Source organism: Nematolebias whitei, chromosome 16 (genome assembly GCF_014905685.2).
Source record: "Nematolebias whitei isolate Nwh7 chromosome 16, NemWhi1, whole genome shotgun sequence".
Classification (NCBI taxonomy): domain Eukaryota; kingdom Metazoa; phylum Chordata; class Actinopteri; order Cyprinodontiformes; family Rivulidae; genus Nematolebias; species Nematolebias whitei.
In genome coordinates, this window is record NC_056513.1 from 37,274,944 (window position 1) to 37,288,737 (window position 13,794).

The following is a 13,794-nucleotide window of genomic DNA, read 5'->3' on the forward strand; positions in this document are numbered from 1 at the left end:
TTCCCTCACACATCTCTCTCAGATAAACTTCATCTTTCCATCTTTAACTCTCCTATCTGCTAGAAAATTAATCCAGATGTTTTCATTAATGTCTGTGGTGTAACAACGGAAAACCATGGCCGTATGGTTTCCTGGTTGTAAAAGCTGATTAATTATGTTGTTGTTTTCATATTCTGCCAAATTAATGTAAATGTTTGATGTTAAACTTTGATTCTGTAAAATAAATGACCGCATTCATTTTGATGGGTCAAAAAAAAAAAAGACGTCTCACGTTACATTTCATTAAATTCAACGCACGAACATCACACAGTCCAGAAAGATGAGTGAACCCGTTTAATGTATGAATATATCTCAGGATATGTCATACTACAAAATTATCGAAGTTGCTGTGGTTCCTACAAAAACTGACATCTTTCAACTCAAGATTTTATTTTCCGTGCACAACCTGCATCATTAGAATGGTTTAATTTTTACTTTTTATCCTTGCATTTGTCACGTCTAGACTGGTCTATTGCAATGGTTTGTTATCTGGGTGTCCAAATACTTCTTTAAAATGTCTTCAGTTGATCCAAAATGCTGCTGCCAGAGTCTTAACTGGAGTTAGTGGGAGGGATCATATTTCTCCAGTTTTAGATGTTCTCCATTGGCTCCATCAAGTCCAGAATAGAATTAAAAATCTCACTTCTAACCTACAAAGCTCTCAACAACCTGGATCCATCTTATAGTCAAGATCTTATTGTTCCATATTTTGCTAACAGAGCACTTCACTCTCAGGCTGCAGGTTTACTTGTGGTTCCTAGAGTTTCCAAAAGCAGAATGTGAGGAAGATCTTTCAGTTATCAGGCTCCTCTCTTTTGGAACCAACTTTCAGTTTCTGTCCATGAGGCTGACACATTATCCAGTTTTAAGACTGGACTTTCCTTTTTGATCAATCCTAAAATCCTAAATCCGCTTGTCCTGAGCCTGGTTCTGTTGGAGGTTTCTTCCAGTTAAAAGGGAGTTTTTCCTTCCCACTGTCTCCTTTGTGCTTGCTCAGGCTTGCTCAGGACGGAGACTGCGATGAAGTGAAGATTCAACAAAATCTGCAGCTTCGTTAGATGGAGAACTTTACTAAGTGTTTTTTAATGTATGTAAATGTTTCTGTTCATTGTCCTGAGACGACTTCTATTGTGACTTATAGAAATAAACTGAATTGAATTGTTTACTCATCCTCTAATTACTGTATACATGAAACATAAGAATACAAATGATCTTACTGCAGTCTGTATTTAAACCTCACTGCCGTTTAGTCATGTTTTTATTTTGTTCTTCCTTTGTGACTTGTTTATTCATACAAACAGTAAAATCCTAAATAGCAGCACTTCAATTCAATTAATTGTATTTATATAGAGCCAAATCACAACAGAAGTCATCTCAGGACACTGAACAGAAAAGACAGGATGAGTAGGTGGCGTCTGCACTACATTAAACAGTTTAATTTTCTGCTGACATCCAGCAGAGAGTGATGAATACACTCACCTCAACCATATGGCTGATGCAAACACAGCATGGTGTTTTTGATGCCAAGAGAATATGAAGTCCTAAATAAATCATTAAGTCGGTCTAACTGCTGAATTTGATGAATGTTAGGCCATGCTTTAACTAGCAGGTATTCTTGTCTTTGTTGTGAATGTATCTTGTTGACAAACAGTGACACACTAACCCTTCATACCTCTGACAGGTGATCATTCTTTCTCGCTCTTCATCACTCCTAGCCAGCCTCAGTGCCAGTGACAGAGAGAGAAGCAGATCCACTGTCATTAGTGTATGTTTGTGTCCACAGCAAATGCGTCGTACGGGAAACAAGGACGAGAACAAGAGGATCCTGATGGACTTGGATGTGGTGCTGAAAAGCCATGACTGTCCTTACATCATCCAGTGCTACGGTGCCATTGTCACTAATGTGAGTCTCACCAAAACACTTGAGTTTAAATGTAAGGAATCTTTAAGCTGGTGCTTTTTGTGCCTTTGCACACGGTGTGTCTTTGATGATGTTTGTAAACTTTTTAGTGTTTTAAATTGAACTGGTAAAGCCAGATGTTTGTTTCTGTATATATGCACAGACTGATGTATTCATTGCAATGGAGTTGATGGGAACATGTGCAGAGAAGCTGAAGAAGAGAATTCAGGGTCCTATTCCCGAGCGAATCCTTGGAAAGATGACGGTTGCAGTGAGTGTTACATGCAGAAGGCAATGTGTGACTTTTCTCATGTGAGTGTCTAATGCTTGTATCTGTATTGTTTTTGTTTCTGCTGTAGATCGTGAAAGCATTGTTGTACCTGAAAGAGAAACACGGAGTCATCCATCGAGACGTCAAACCCTCCAACATCCTCATCGATGCTAAAGGTCAGATCAAACTATGCGACTTCGGCATCAGCGGTCGTCTCGTCGACTCCAAGGCGAAGACTCGCAGTGCTGGCTGTGCTGCCTACATGGCGGTGAGCAGATGCTTTCAAACACAAGTTGTACATTTAAAACTACAAGTAGCTCTGTGCAGGAAGCATGACCATCACAATGGGCTTTCTGCACTCTGAACCCCCAAATACCTCATGCCAGATAAATAAAACAGATGAGTTTAATTTATATAGTGCACTGACAGCACAATGATGCAGCTGGTTGATGTTTCTATTTCAATTACTGTAAAATAGACCAGTTAGTTTCTCTTATTTATGAATGTTTTATCAGCTATGAGAGCTAGAGCTGGGCGATATCTCAATTTTTAAAATATCGAGATAAAAAAAGTTGCGATATAAGACGAGACTATATCAATATAAACGATATTGTGTTATACTTATAAATCTGCCTGCTCTTCTTTTTCCCCACACGGCCACACTTTCTTCCTCCTTGAATACAAATCCAGTCTCTCGGCCGCGCTCTCCTCCTGCTTCCTGCTTCTCCAGGAGGTGGGTGGGAGACGTTTAGCACAAGTAAACACGGGAGATATGAAGAGCTGCTGAGCAAAAAGAAAAACAATGGTTGTTCTTTCGGAGATGGTTTGGATTTCAATTGTCAGATGAGGAACAGAAAAATGTTTGTTGTAGACAATGATGAAAATAAGTCCCGACAAAAGTTTGGAACTACAAATCTTTTTCAGAGTCAGAGTTTCTTTATTGTCATTCGCACCACATGTGGTACATGTGGTGGAGCGAAATTATGTACACAGGGTCCCAGTTACATCCGACAATAAAATGTATAAGAAAAACAGTAATAACATCTAAGATATGAACTAAGAAAAACATCAACTAAATATACACTAAGCACTCATAACATAAAACATTGAACATCAGCACAAACATGAACATGAGTCTGTGAGCAGATGTGCATGCATGAACACATCAACATTGAAACAGATCAGCAGCAACATGAAACAGATCAGCAGCAACATGATATGGTTTTTCACAGTGATTATTCTAGTTAGAGATTCATGAGTCTAACAGCCTCAGGGTAGAAGCTGTTCCTCAGTCTAGTGGTTCTACACTTAATGCTCCTCAACCTCCTTCCTGAGGGGAGTGGAGCAAAAAGTGTGTGTGCTGGGTGAGTGGGGTCCTTCATGATGCAGGTGGCCCTCTTCCTGCATCTGGAGGTGTAGATGTCTGTGATGGTGGGGAGGCTGATTCCGACAGATTTCTGTGCAGCCTTCACCACTCTCTGCAAAGCTTTTCTTTCTGCAGCTGTGCAGCCTCTATGCCACACGTTGATGCTCGAGCACAGGATGCTCTCCACTGCACACCTGTAGAAGGAGGTGAGGACTGAGCTTCCCAGACCAGCTCGCCTCAGCCGTCTGAGGAAGTAGAGTCTCTGATGAGCGTTCTTGATCAGGCTGGTGGTGTTGTTGCTCCAGCTGAGGTTGTCATTCATGTGTACACCCAAGTACTTGTAGCTGGAGACCACTTCCACCGCAGATCCTCTTATGTTCAGGGGGGTGTAGGTGTTTTTGTTCCTTCTGAAGTCCACAATCATCTCCTTTGTCTTATTCACATTGATGTGAAGGTTATTCTCTTTGCACCAGCTCTCCAGGTGTTCCACCTCTTGCCTGTAGCTGGACTCATCATTGTTTGTGATGCATCCCACCACCGCTGTATCATCTGCAAACTTTACAATGTGACAGCCTGGATGGGTAGCTGCACAATCATACGTGAGCAGAGTAAACAGGAGGGGGCTCAACACACATCCCTGAGGAGAGCCAGTGCTGAGGGTTATGGTGGAGGAGGAGAAGTTGTGGATCCTCACTAACTGTGGTCTGTTTGTTAAAAAAGTCTAGTACCCAGTTGCAAATGGAGGGGCTTAGTCCTAGTGTGGATAGTTTGTCCATCAGGGTTTGGGGGATCATGGTGTTGAAGGCGGATGTGAAGTCCACAAAGAGCATACGGACGTATGTTCACCATTTTAAACAGCGCTATAAAGTGAAGTGAAGTATGACGCGTGCGTTAAGCTGCAGGTCCAACAAACTTCAGCCTCCTTCCCTAAAACAAACCACGGTATAAAACATTAGCCGTGCTGTGCCTTATGACAGGAACAGTGAGGTGTTGCAACATTAATAAAGCAGTGGCTAATCATATTGCTAAAGACACGGTCCTTAGCGGCTAACAAGACGACTAACGCTTTAACCGTCTTGTTCCACAACTGAGACTGGAACCTTGGAACAGCACGGCTAAATGAGTTTTATACCGTGGTTTGTTTTAGGGAAGGAGGCTGAAAACACTCAGACCTGCAGCTGCAGCGTCACACGCTTACTAATGTCATGAAGGTGGCACAGCTGAAGAGGATTATTATTTAATCTATGTAAATAAAGGTCTAAAAAATAAACCATTTAATATATGTAAATTGTTGGGTTTTTTATATTTATTTTGTAGTTACAGCTGTTTACTATATGTACCTGTGTGATAACTGAGACAAAACACAAAGAAATATATTTGTTAGCACAAGCCCAACTTGCACTTATATATGTAAATAAATGTCTAAAAAACAAACTTTAATATATGTAAATAGTTTTATTGTTTAGCTATTTATTTTGTACAGTTACAGCTGTTGTTAGTAAATGTGCTTGTTTGACAAAGGGGACAAAGCTTTGACTCAGAAATATATTTTTATTACTTTATGGAAAGAAAAAATATTGAGATATATATCGTATATTGCGGTTTATCTTAAAATATTGGGATGTTTATTGTATATCGCAATTTATTTTAAAAATATCGAGATATTAATTTTGGTCCATATCGCCCAGCCCTAGTGAGAGCGAAGCAGACCAAGTCAAGGTGTCTGAATCACAATATTCATAATAAATGGAACAATTTTAACCAATTATGAAACTGTGAGTATAAGAAGAAATTCTTAAAGAATGAGTTCAACAAAGAAGGTTATGACATTGTTGTAAAATGCTCCAGGAAACGTCGGCCCTTTGTCATTTTGTGCCCCCATGCTGCCTAGGCAGGTACGAAAAGAGCCACGGCAGAAGGTACGAGTCCGAGCGTACAAAGTGATCAGCAAACATCAGCAAAGTCCAGCCACAGAATAAACTGTTCTGGGAAAATGTTTTCTAATTTATTCTTAGTTCTCCAAAAGTTGCATGTCTGTCATGTGGAGACAAACAAGACACAGAAAGGATATAGTCGAGTCGTGAACCTGCAGCCTCCTTTCTTGCTGCGGGGCTCGAATCACCGCCTTGTCTGTGTTTCCTTGAACTAATCAAGGGTTGAAGAAGCTGCAGATGTTTGGGTGTTGAAAGGTTGTTTTTTAACATAGTGCATCTTTGTTGGACAACCATCCTAAAAAGCCACTGGTACTAATTCTGCACCAACATCTTGTTATACGTATGGTAATGTTGTCACTTCTTGTGTGGCGACAGATCTGTACTGGCCATGCCTCTTCTGTAGATCAGGCTCTCTAAAAAAAACAGAGCACAACTTAAAATGTGATTTGCTGGTGAAACCGTCTGGGCTTGTGAACGGTTTCGTCTGATGGTCTGTAAATCCTGCTGACACAAAACAACTTGCAGCAGTCAGCCAGAAAACACAGAAAGCTCGTGCTGCACTGTTTTATTATAAACAAGAAAGTTATGATTATTAAATTAAGGTAACAATTGTTTAACTTTATATTTATTAATTTATTCTTGGGTCTACTCGAGATCTTTTCTTAGAACCTTGAAGGTTCTGAATGTTCGCCGCTGGGTTGCCCAGAACAGGCTGCCCCGAGAGGACGGCATCTGTTGAGACTGAATCACGTCGTCTTTCTTCTGACTGAGACACTTGATTCTGTCATTACAGGTGCTAAAGCTGAACATTACAACCACTGCATGATAAAAACCTTTGAGTTTAGGTCGACAGAAGAGCCGATGTCAGCCGTCAAAATAAGTTTTGCTGCAGGATGTTAGTTATGACAAAGAAAACCAGGACCAACAAACCAGAGACCAGAACTCTGAAATAATAATAATAATAATAATAATCATCATTTTATTTAAAAAGCGCCTTTCATGACACCCAAGGACACTTTACAGTAAGAACAAAGATCAACAGGAATAAAGAATATAAAATACATAAAGAATATAAAATACATACAGAATATAAAATGCGTAAAGAATATAAAATACATACAGCAAAGTTAAGGACAAGCGAGTCTAAAGAGATGTGTTTTCAGAGCAGTCTTGAATATAGAAAGAGAGGTGGTGTTTCTTAAGTCAGGGTGTAGAGAGTTCCAGAGATGAGGAGCAGAGCAGGTGAAGGCCCTGCTCCCCATGGTGGAGAGGCGGGCAGAGGGTACATGGAGGTGTAGTGAAGAGGAGGATCTGAGAGAGCGAGAGGGGATGGAGATGTGTAGGAGGTCAGATAGGTACGGAGGGGAAAGGTTGTGGATAGTTTTAAAAGTTAGAAGAAGAATTTTGAAGACAATGCGTGATTTAACCGGGAGCCAGTGGAGCTGCTGCAGGACAGGAGTGATGTGGTTATAGGAGGAGGTTTGAGTGATGACACGGGCAGCTGAGTTCTGGACCAGTTGTAGCTTCTGGAGAGATTTGTTGGGGAGGCCATAAAGAAGGGAGTTGCAGTAGTCAATCCGAGAAGTCACAAGACTGTGAACAAGGATGGCTGTGGAGCGGGGTGTGAGAGAAGGGCGGAGACGGTTAATATTTCGGAGATGGAAATAGGCAGACCGAATGACGTTGTTGATGTGTGAAGTGAAGGAGAGAGTGGTGTCGAGGATGACACCAAGACTCTTGACCTGAGGCGAGGGGGATAGCAGGGAGTTGTTAAGGGGGATGAGAAGATTTTCTGATTTTGAAAGAAGAGTTTTTGGTACCGACAAGAATAATTTCTGTTTTGTTACTGTTTAGTTGTAGAAAGTTGTTGGAAAACCAGTGATTTAGCTCATTGAGACAGTCGGTGAGGATGGAGGGTGGGTGGGTGGAGTTTGGTTTTGTTGATAGGTAGAGCTGTGTGTCATCAGCATAACAGTGAAAATGGACACCGAATTTACGGAAGATTTGACCTAGAGGAAGGAGGTAAATGATGAAGAGGAGGGGTCCGAGGACAGAGCCTTGGGGGACACCCGTGGAGACGGGGGAAAACTGGGAACGAAAGGATTTGAGCTGAATGAATTGAGTGCGGTCAGAGAGATATGATTTGAACCAGTCTAACGGAGTACCCGAGATGCCAATGGAGGTTAGTCTGTTGAGGAGGATAGAATGACAGATTGTGTCGAAGGCAGAACTTAGATCCAGTAAAATGAGGATAGACAGAAGAGCAGAGTCCTCTATAGTCCTCTCACAAGTTTAGGTTTGCAGAAATTCTTACTGATGTCCTAAACTGTTTTTTATTTGTTCTGCAGCCTGAACGAATAGATCCTCCTGATCCCACCAAACCTGACTACGACATCAGAGCAGACGTGTGGAGCCTTGGCATCTCTCTGGTAAACCTCTTACATGTTCTCACCATGAGCAACTTGGAAACTTGCACATTGTCACAGCATGTGAAAGAAGTCGTCAGCAAATCAAACCTGTCAGATTGAAGCAGTTGTTGTTCCATTTTGAAGCACTGAGCAAGATTAAAGTTGAAGAACATCAAGTGTTTGGTTGATTTTTATTGGGTCCCTTGTCTCTTCTAGGTGGAGCTGGCCACAGGTCAGTTTCCTTACAAGAACTGCAAGACAGACTTTGAGGTTCTGACCAAAGTGCTGCAGGAAGATCCTCCCGTCTTACCTGTCGGCATGGGTTTCTCCCCTGACTTTCAGTCCTTCGTCAAAGATTGGTGAGTTAAAGTCAAGCTAACGCTAACTAGCTGCAGTTTTCTCAGAGCCGCTGTAGAACAATCTTCAGCTTAATTAAATGTATTTTCAGTAAGATCCAGATGCAGGCTTTACTCCTGAACAAACCAGCTGTTGATTTCAGCGTCCCCAATGTGTGTAAATCCTCATTCAGGAAAGTGGATTAACAGATATTTTTATTTATGGCTACTACCCATGAGAGTAACTTAATTTGCACTTATGAAATGTAAATGGTAAATGGACTGTACTTATATAGCGCCTTTCTATCTTATTTCAAGATACTCAGAGCGCTTTACACTACAATCTGTGTCCTCATTTACCCATTCATACGGCTCTATACTAGATCTCTACAAAGCTAATTGAACAAATCATTCTAAAGAGACTAATCAGTGCTTTTAGATCACATGCATACACTGATGGGACACATCAGAGCTATGAGGGGTTCAGTGTCTTGCCCAGGGACACTTCAGCATGTGACTGCTGGTGGATTCGAACCCCCAACTCTCGCATTGGAGGACGACTGCTCTAACCACTCAGCCACAGCCGCCCCTGTCAGACTGATGCTTGCATTTTTATACAACACGCAGAGTTAAACTGCCAACTGTAAGTAAGGGAGTCCCGGACCGATGGCACGTATTGTATCAGATTACAAATCAACATTTTTTTATTTATTGCGTGTGAGTAGCAGACCCTCATCTTCTGAGCTGATACTGTTTGCAGTTTTAGATTGTATCAGCTGTGCAGCAGCCATCCCATAACCTCTGATGTGCAGGCGTAGAAACTAGCGGCACGTGGTTTTCTCTTCTGTCGGTGGGAAGAGATTTGCTAACCTGAAGCCTGACCAGTGTCGAATGTTCTGCGTGATATAGCTCTTCTCTCGTCCGGCTGCTCTACTGTGACACGATGCTGATGTGGAGTTTAGACACTGAAGGGTAAAACAGAACAAATGGAAGCCAGCGTTAAAATCTCAGTGGTGACAGAACTGAGTTTTATTTTGCCTGAATGAAGCACTCTCTTCATGTGGAACTTTTTCTGGCGACGGTGCACAAGCAGCCATTATGTGTTAGCAACGTTAGCATATTTGCAACCACCAGCATGGTGAAGTAATGCCCATCTTTGACGCAGCACCTTCTTCTGACACAGTTAGACTCGTAGTTTTCATCACCACATCGTTAATGGAGATCATTTATTCGAACTGTTTCCAGCACAGTCTGTGGTTGGTTGAAAACATCCGTAAGTTGTCAACAAAAGGTAAGTATTGAGAAGAGACTTGATGTTAGCAAGTTTTTTTTAATTTACACAAAATGATGTCAGAGACTAAATATCTTGATCGGGCCATTCCCTGTTGGCAGTACAGTAGTCCCTCGTTTATTGCAGGGGTTACGTTCTGCAATAAGTGAAAACTCGCAAAGTAGCAACATTATATTTATTTTAGTATTTCTATATATTAAGGCTTTATGAACCCTTCCCACACTCTTGTAATGTTCTAAACTTAAACCTACGGCATTTTAACAACATACGTACATACAGTACTGTAATGCAGCTACTAAATTTTTACTTAACCAGCTCGGAAGAACAGCAGCAGCTCTCTGTTCTGCTCTGGTTCTGATCCAGTTCTGTGCAGCCGTTGAGCGTCAAAGTACATTGGGTGGAGTTGTGGTGGTGGGGAACCTTCGAGTGGCCGGCGCAGGAACGTTGGTCTGAAAAATATATTTTTTAAAAGTCCGGTGTTCTCCAGAGAGTAGCCAGACCTTCGATGATGCCTCCCCTCGCTTCGAGGTCCTCATGGGCCGGCTATCAGCTCTAGTGTTCGTTGATGGTTTGGAGGTACAGTTCTGCTCTGGTTCTGTGCCGGCTCCCGGTGGGTTCATGTGGCTCTCTGAATCTGCTGGGTGCCGAAGTCACTGTGATAAGCACTGAACTTTTTCAGATCAGATCACATCTTTCCTTCTAGTATTTCAGCAGAAGGAAATGGGGCTTCTGGGGCAGTGCCCTGTTGGCTTCTGGGAAATGTAGTCATAATGAGTGGCGATACAGTGTGGGCTTATTGAGATAAAACTACAAAATGGCGGCAGCTGTCCAAAGTATTTTATTTTTCGTTAACTTTTTACTGTACAGTACTGTATCCAATCATGTGAGTAATATCAAAATTGACACTCGTGTCCTGTACCATTATTTATTTTTCTCCTCGTGTTCAATGTTACTTTGAAAAACCACAAAAAAGTGAGTCCGCGAAAGTCGAACCGCGAAGTAGCGAGGGGCTACTGTATGTAAAATGATGGCTGCTGTTAGAAACTAGTTGAATATAAAAATAACTATATTTAAAATCCATCTTTGTCTCGTGTGTAAATGTTTTCCAGCCTCACAAAGGATCACAGAAAAAGGCCAAAATACCATCAGCTGCTGGTAAGTCGGTCTAAATGATGGGCAGACACTTTCTATTGATGTAAAAGTGCAGTTGTGATTAAACTCGCCTCTTTTCTTCTTCTCGTTGTCCTGTCTTCAGGAGCATAGCTTCATCCGACGTTACGAAGTGCTGGAGGTGGATGTGGCTGGTTGGTTTCAGACAGTGATGGATCGCACCGAGTCTCCCCGCAGCAGCCAGTGTTACAGCCATCAGCACATGCTCCACTCGCTCTTCAGTAGGTAGCCTAGTCTCCGTCAGCGCGGTGTTAGCTTCGCCAGACGCTACACCCAGCTCCAGACCCATCCCGCCTGTCTATCTGTCCACCAGAAAAGCTGAAGAGGAGACGCTCAGTGGAGGACTCTAAATGAGCAGATGGACGGATGGACGGAGGTGCACTGACAGATGGACAGATAGATGATACCAAGTTGGCTTCTTTAGTAAATGTAGGACTGGCAGACAGGGAACAGCAGAGTTCAGATACCCTCATGTATTCACACGTTTATCATATCACAGCGTGTTCAACAGGTCATGCTTACTGCCCTGTTACCGCCTGTTGTCACTCGTATCTTTATCGTGCGTGAGTTTCGAGCAGCGATCCAAGCCTTTGGATTAGTCAACAGAGTAGTCACTACACTGAAACAAAGGGTCTGCTACGTTAGCAAACAGACATCACTTATGTACATAAACAGTAAGGACAACAGCATCTGTGCAACTATAATTCAGGTGTTTCTCTTACATTCTCAGGCTGAGTCTAAACATGTTCTAGGTGTGTGTGAACGAGCGTTTTCACGTGTTTGTGTCAGAGTAAATATGTAAACGGCTGTTTTTATCAGTGAGGTGACATTTCATAGCCATGTTTTTATTCTCGTCACTACAGCGCTAACATCAGTCGTCTTTCAGCTGTGCAGTTAATTACGGTTGCGTTATTGTGATACTACATTGGTTAGATTACAAACTGTTGTATTTAGAAAATATATAATTGAGGGGGGAACAGAAAATGAAATGCAAAAAAAAAATTAGTGTTGTTGCTTTATAGTCATTTGTGGCTTTGTGTTTAAAAAAGATCATTCAGAGGATGAGTTAGAAAGGCTGTTTTAAAAGTGGGATGTATTCCTTCACTTTTCTGTCTAGTTGTAGAAGATGAAAAGGTGAAAGGCAGGTGGAAGGTTTGTTTGCAGGTGAAAGGTTGGATGTTACTAAGGATAAGGACTAGAAGTTTGTTCTGTACAAAGAACGCGGCATCTTATCGGCTGTGGAGCGATTGTAAACGTCAAACTCTGTGTCTACCTCTTCTGTGTCCACGTCTCTGAGTACGTCACTGCTTCCACACCAAAGGTTGCTGCAGGAGATGTTCTGCTAACTCAGGTGGGGTAAAAGTCACGAGGGCAAGTTATCAGACCTCAAGGAGGGGTGTCCAAGTGTCAACCTGAGCGTTCACAAGAACCTGCTTTAAAAGAAAACTTTTTATACAGGGTCGTTTCGTAATCACATCTAGGCCTGTCACGATAAACAATCAATTAATCTCATGATACATAAAAATGATCAACCTCATTTTCATTTATCGGCTTTATCGCTTCTTCATGTCTCTCTCTTTCTGAAGACACAGGATGACAAAAGGCTCAACTCCGGTGCTCTTCACTGACCCCTCCCTTTCTCTTTAAAATCCATTTTAGCCGTCCAAAATTACGTTTTTGGATCGTTAAAAGCAGCTAAGCTGAGAAGCTAAGCTAAGAGGCCGACCTCAGGAAATAAACTCCGTCTTGTCAAAGCTCCAAAATTTGCGGTTGAAACCTGTGCCTTCATCTAAAAGTTTTTCTCTGCAAAAAGAAGCTGAGAACTTGTTTACTGATTTTTTTATTTATTAAAAACTTTGTGTGAAAAATGTTATGCTAAAGAACTCAAACCACACTGAGTGTCTGCCATTTTGAGAACTGAACAGAGACAACCCATGCCATGTCAAGGGGCCTCCCTTCCGTTTTTCTTAAAGAGATGCTGCTTCCTCCCTCATTATCCATCCTTCAGTTCAAAGTCTTATACTGCCATCCAGTGGTCAAAAAATATACTAAACAAAAAACAAATTAACCATTTCTTCTTAATTTTGACAATAATTACTAATTATTGTCAAATTTCAAACAATATTATTGTTTATTGCAATAGTTTCTGAGACAATTAATCGCCCAGCACAATTTATCGTGACAGGCCTAATCACATCCAGTGCTTTCTCTAACTTGACCTTTCAGACAAAAATTGAATGTCTGTGAGTCATTGGCCATCCAGGGTGTTCCCACCTTTGGCACAATGACTGCTGGAGATAAGTACCAGTTGAACAGGAACAAGCAGATTAAGAACAAGTGTTAAAAAAAAACCCAATTGAACCAGACAATCCATCACCCTCGGGTACATCCATCCATCATCTTTACCCGCTTCTTCCTTTCTGGGTCGCAGGGGTCACTGGTGTCCATATCCAGCAATCACTGTGTGAGAGGCGGGGACACCCTGGACAGGTCTCCAGTCCATCACAGGGACACATAGAGACAAACGAGACAACCATTCACTCTCTCACTCACACCTAGAGACAATTTAGAGTTACCAGTCAGTCTAACATGCATGTTTTTGACCTGTGGGAGGAAACTGGCGTACCCGTAGAAAACCCACACATACATGGAGAGTACATACAAACTCCATCCAGAAAGGCCCCAGGCCGGGATTTTAACCGGTGACCTTCTCGTTGAGAGGCAACAGCTCTACCAGTTGCGCCACCGTGTCGCCCCCCTCGGCTACAGGAAGAATAAAAAAATAAGACAAATACTGTGGTGCAGGAGCCCAGAAGGGTTTGCTTTGACGAAAAACAATTAAAATTTCTTCCTGAACATTTTGACTTTAATCTTGACATAACAGGAATAACTTCAATCTTACGTCTGTAAAACAAAATGTACATCTTCATCCTCAGTTTTTCTAATCTCCCAAATATACTAAATTTAAAAACAGTTCAGCCGATTATTAGTTTTATATCAATGTGGAGCTGATCATCATTAATCAGGCTTTGCTCCTTGGGTAATTTGTCATTAAAAATGATAGAAATGTTGTGATCTGT

General features: G+C 41.8%; 1 protein-coding gene across 2 annotated transcripts in view; it reads left to right on the forward strand.

The window, feature by feature from the left end:
• Positions 1-12,011, forward strand: part of map2k7 (mitogen-activated protein kinase kinase 7) — a 24,875-nt gene extending 12,864 nt beyond the window's left edge. For both annotated transcript variants that reach the window (XM_037689980.1, XM_037689981.1), the window contains 7 exons: positions 1,823-1,942; positions 2,103-2,210; positions 2,299-2,478; positions 7,859-7,939; positions 8,135-8,277; positions 10,654-10,699; positions 10,800-12,011. In XM_037689980.1, the coding sequence (XP_037545908.1) occupies positions 1,823-1,942; positions 2,103-2,210; positions 2,299-2,478; positions 7,859-7,939; positions 8,135-8,277; positions 10,654-10,699; positions 10,800-10,943 (822 nt within the window). In that variant the 3' untranslated portion in view covers positions 10,944-12,011. The remainder of the gene's footprint in view (positions 1-1,822; positions 1,943-2,102; positions 2,211-2,298; positions 2,479-7,858; positions 7,940-8,134; positions 8,278-10,653; positions 10,700-10,799) is intronic.
• Positions 12,012-13,794: the final 1,783 nt, after the last annotated feature.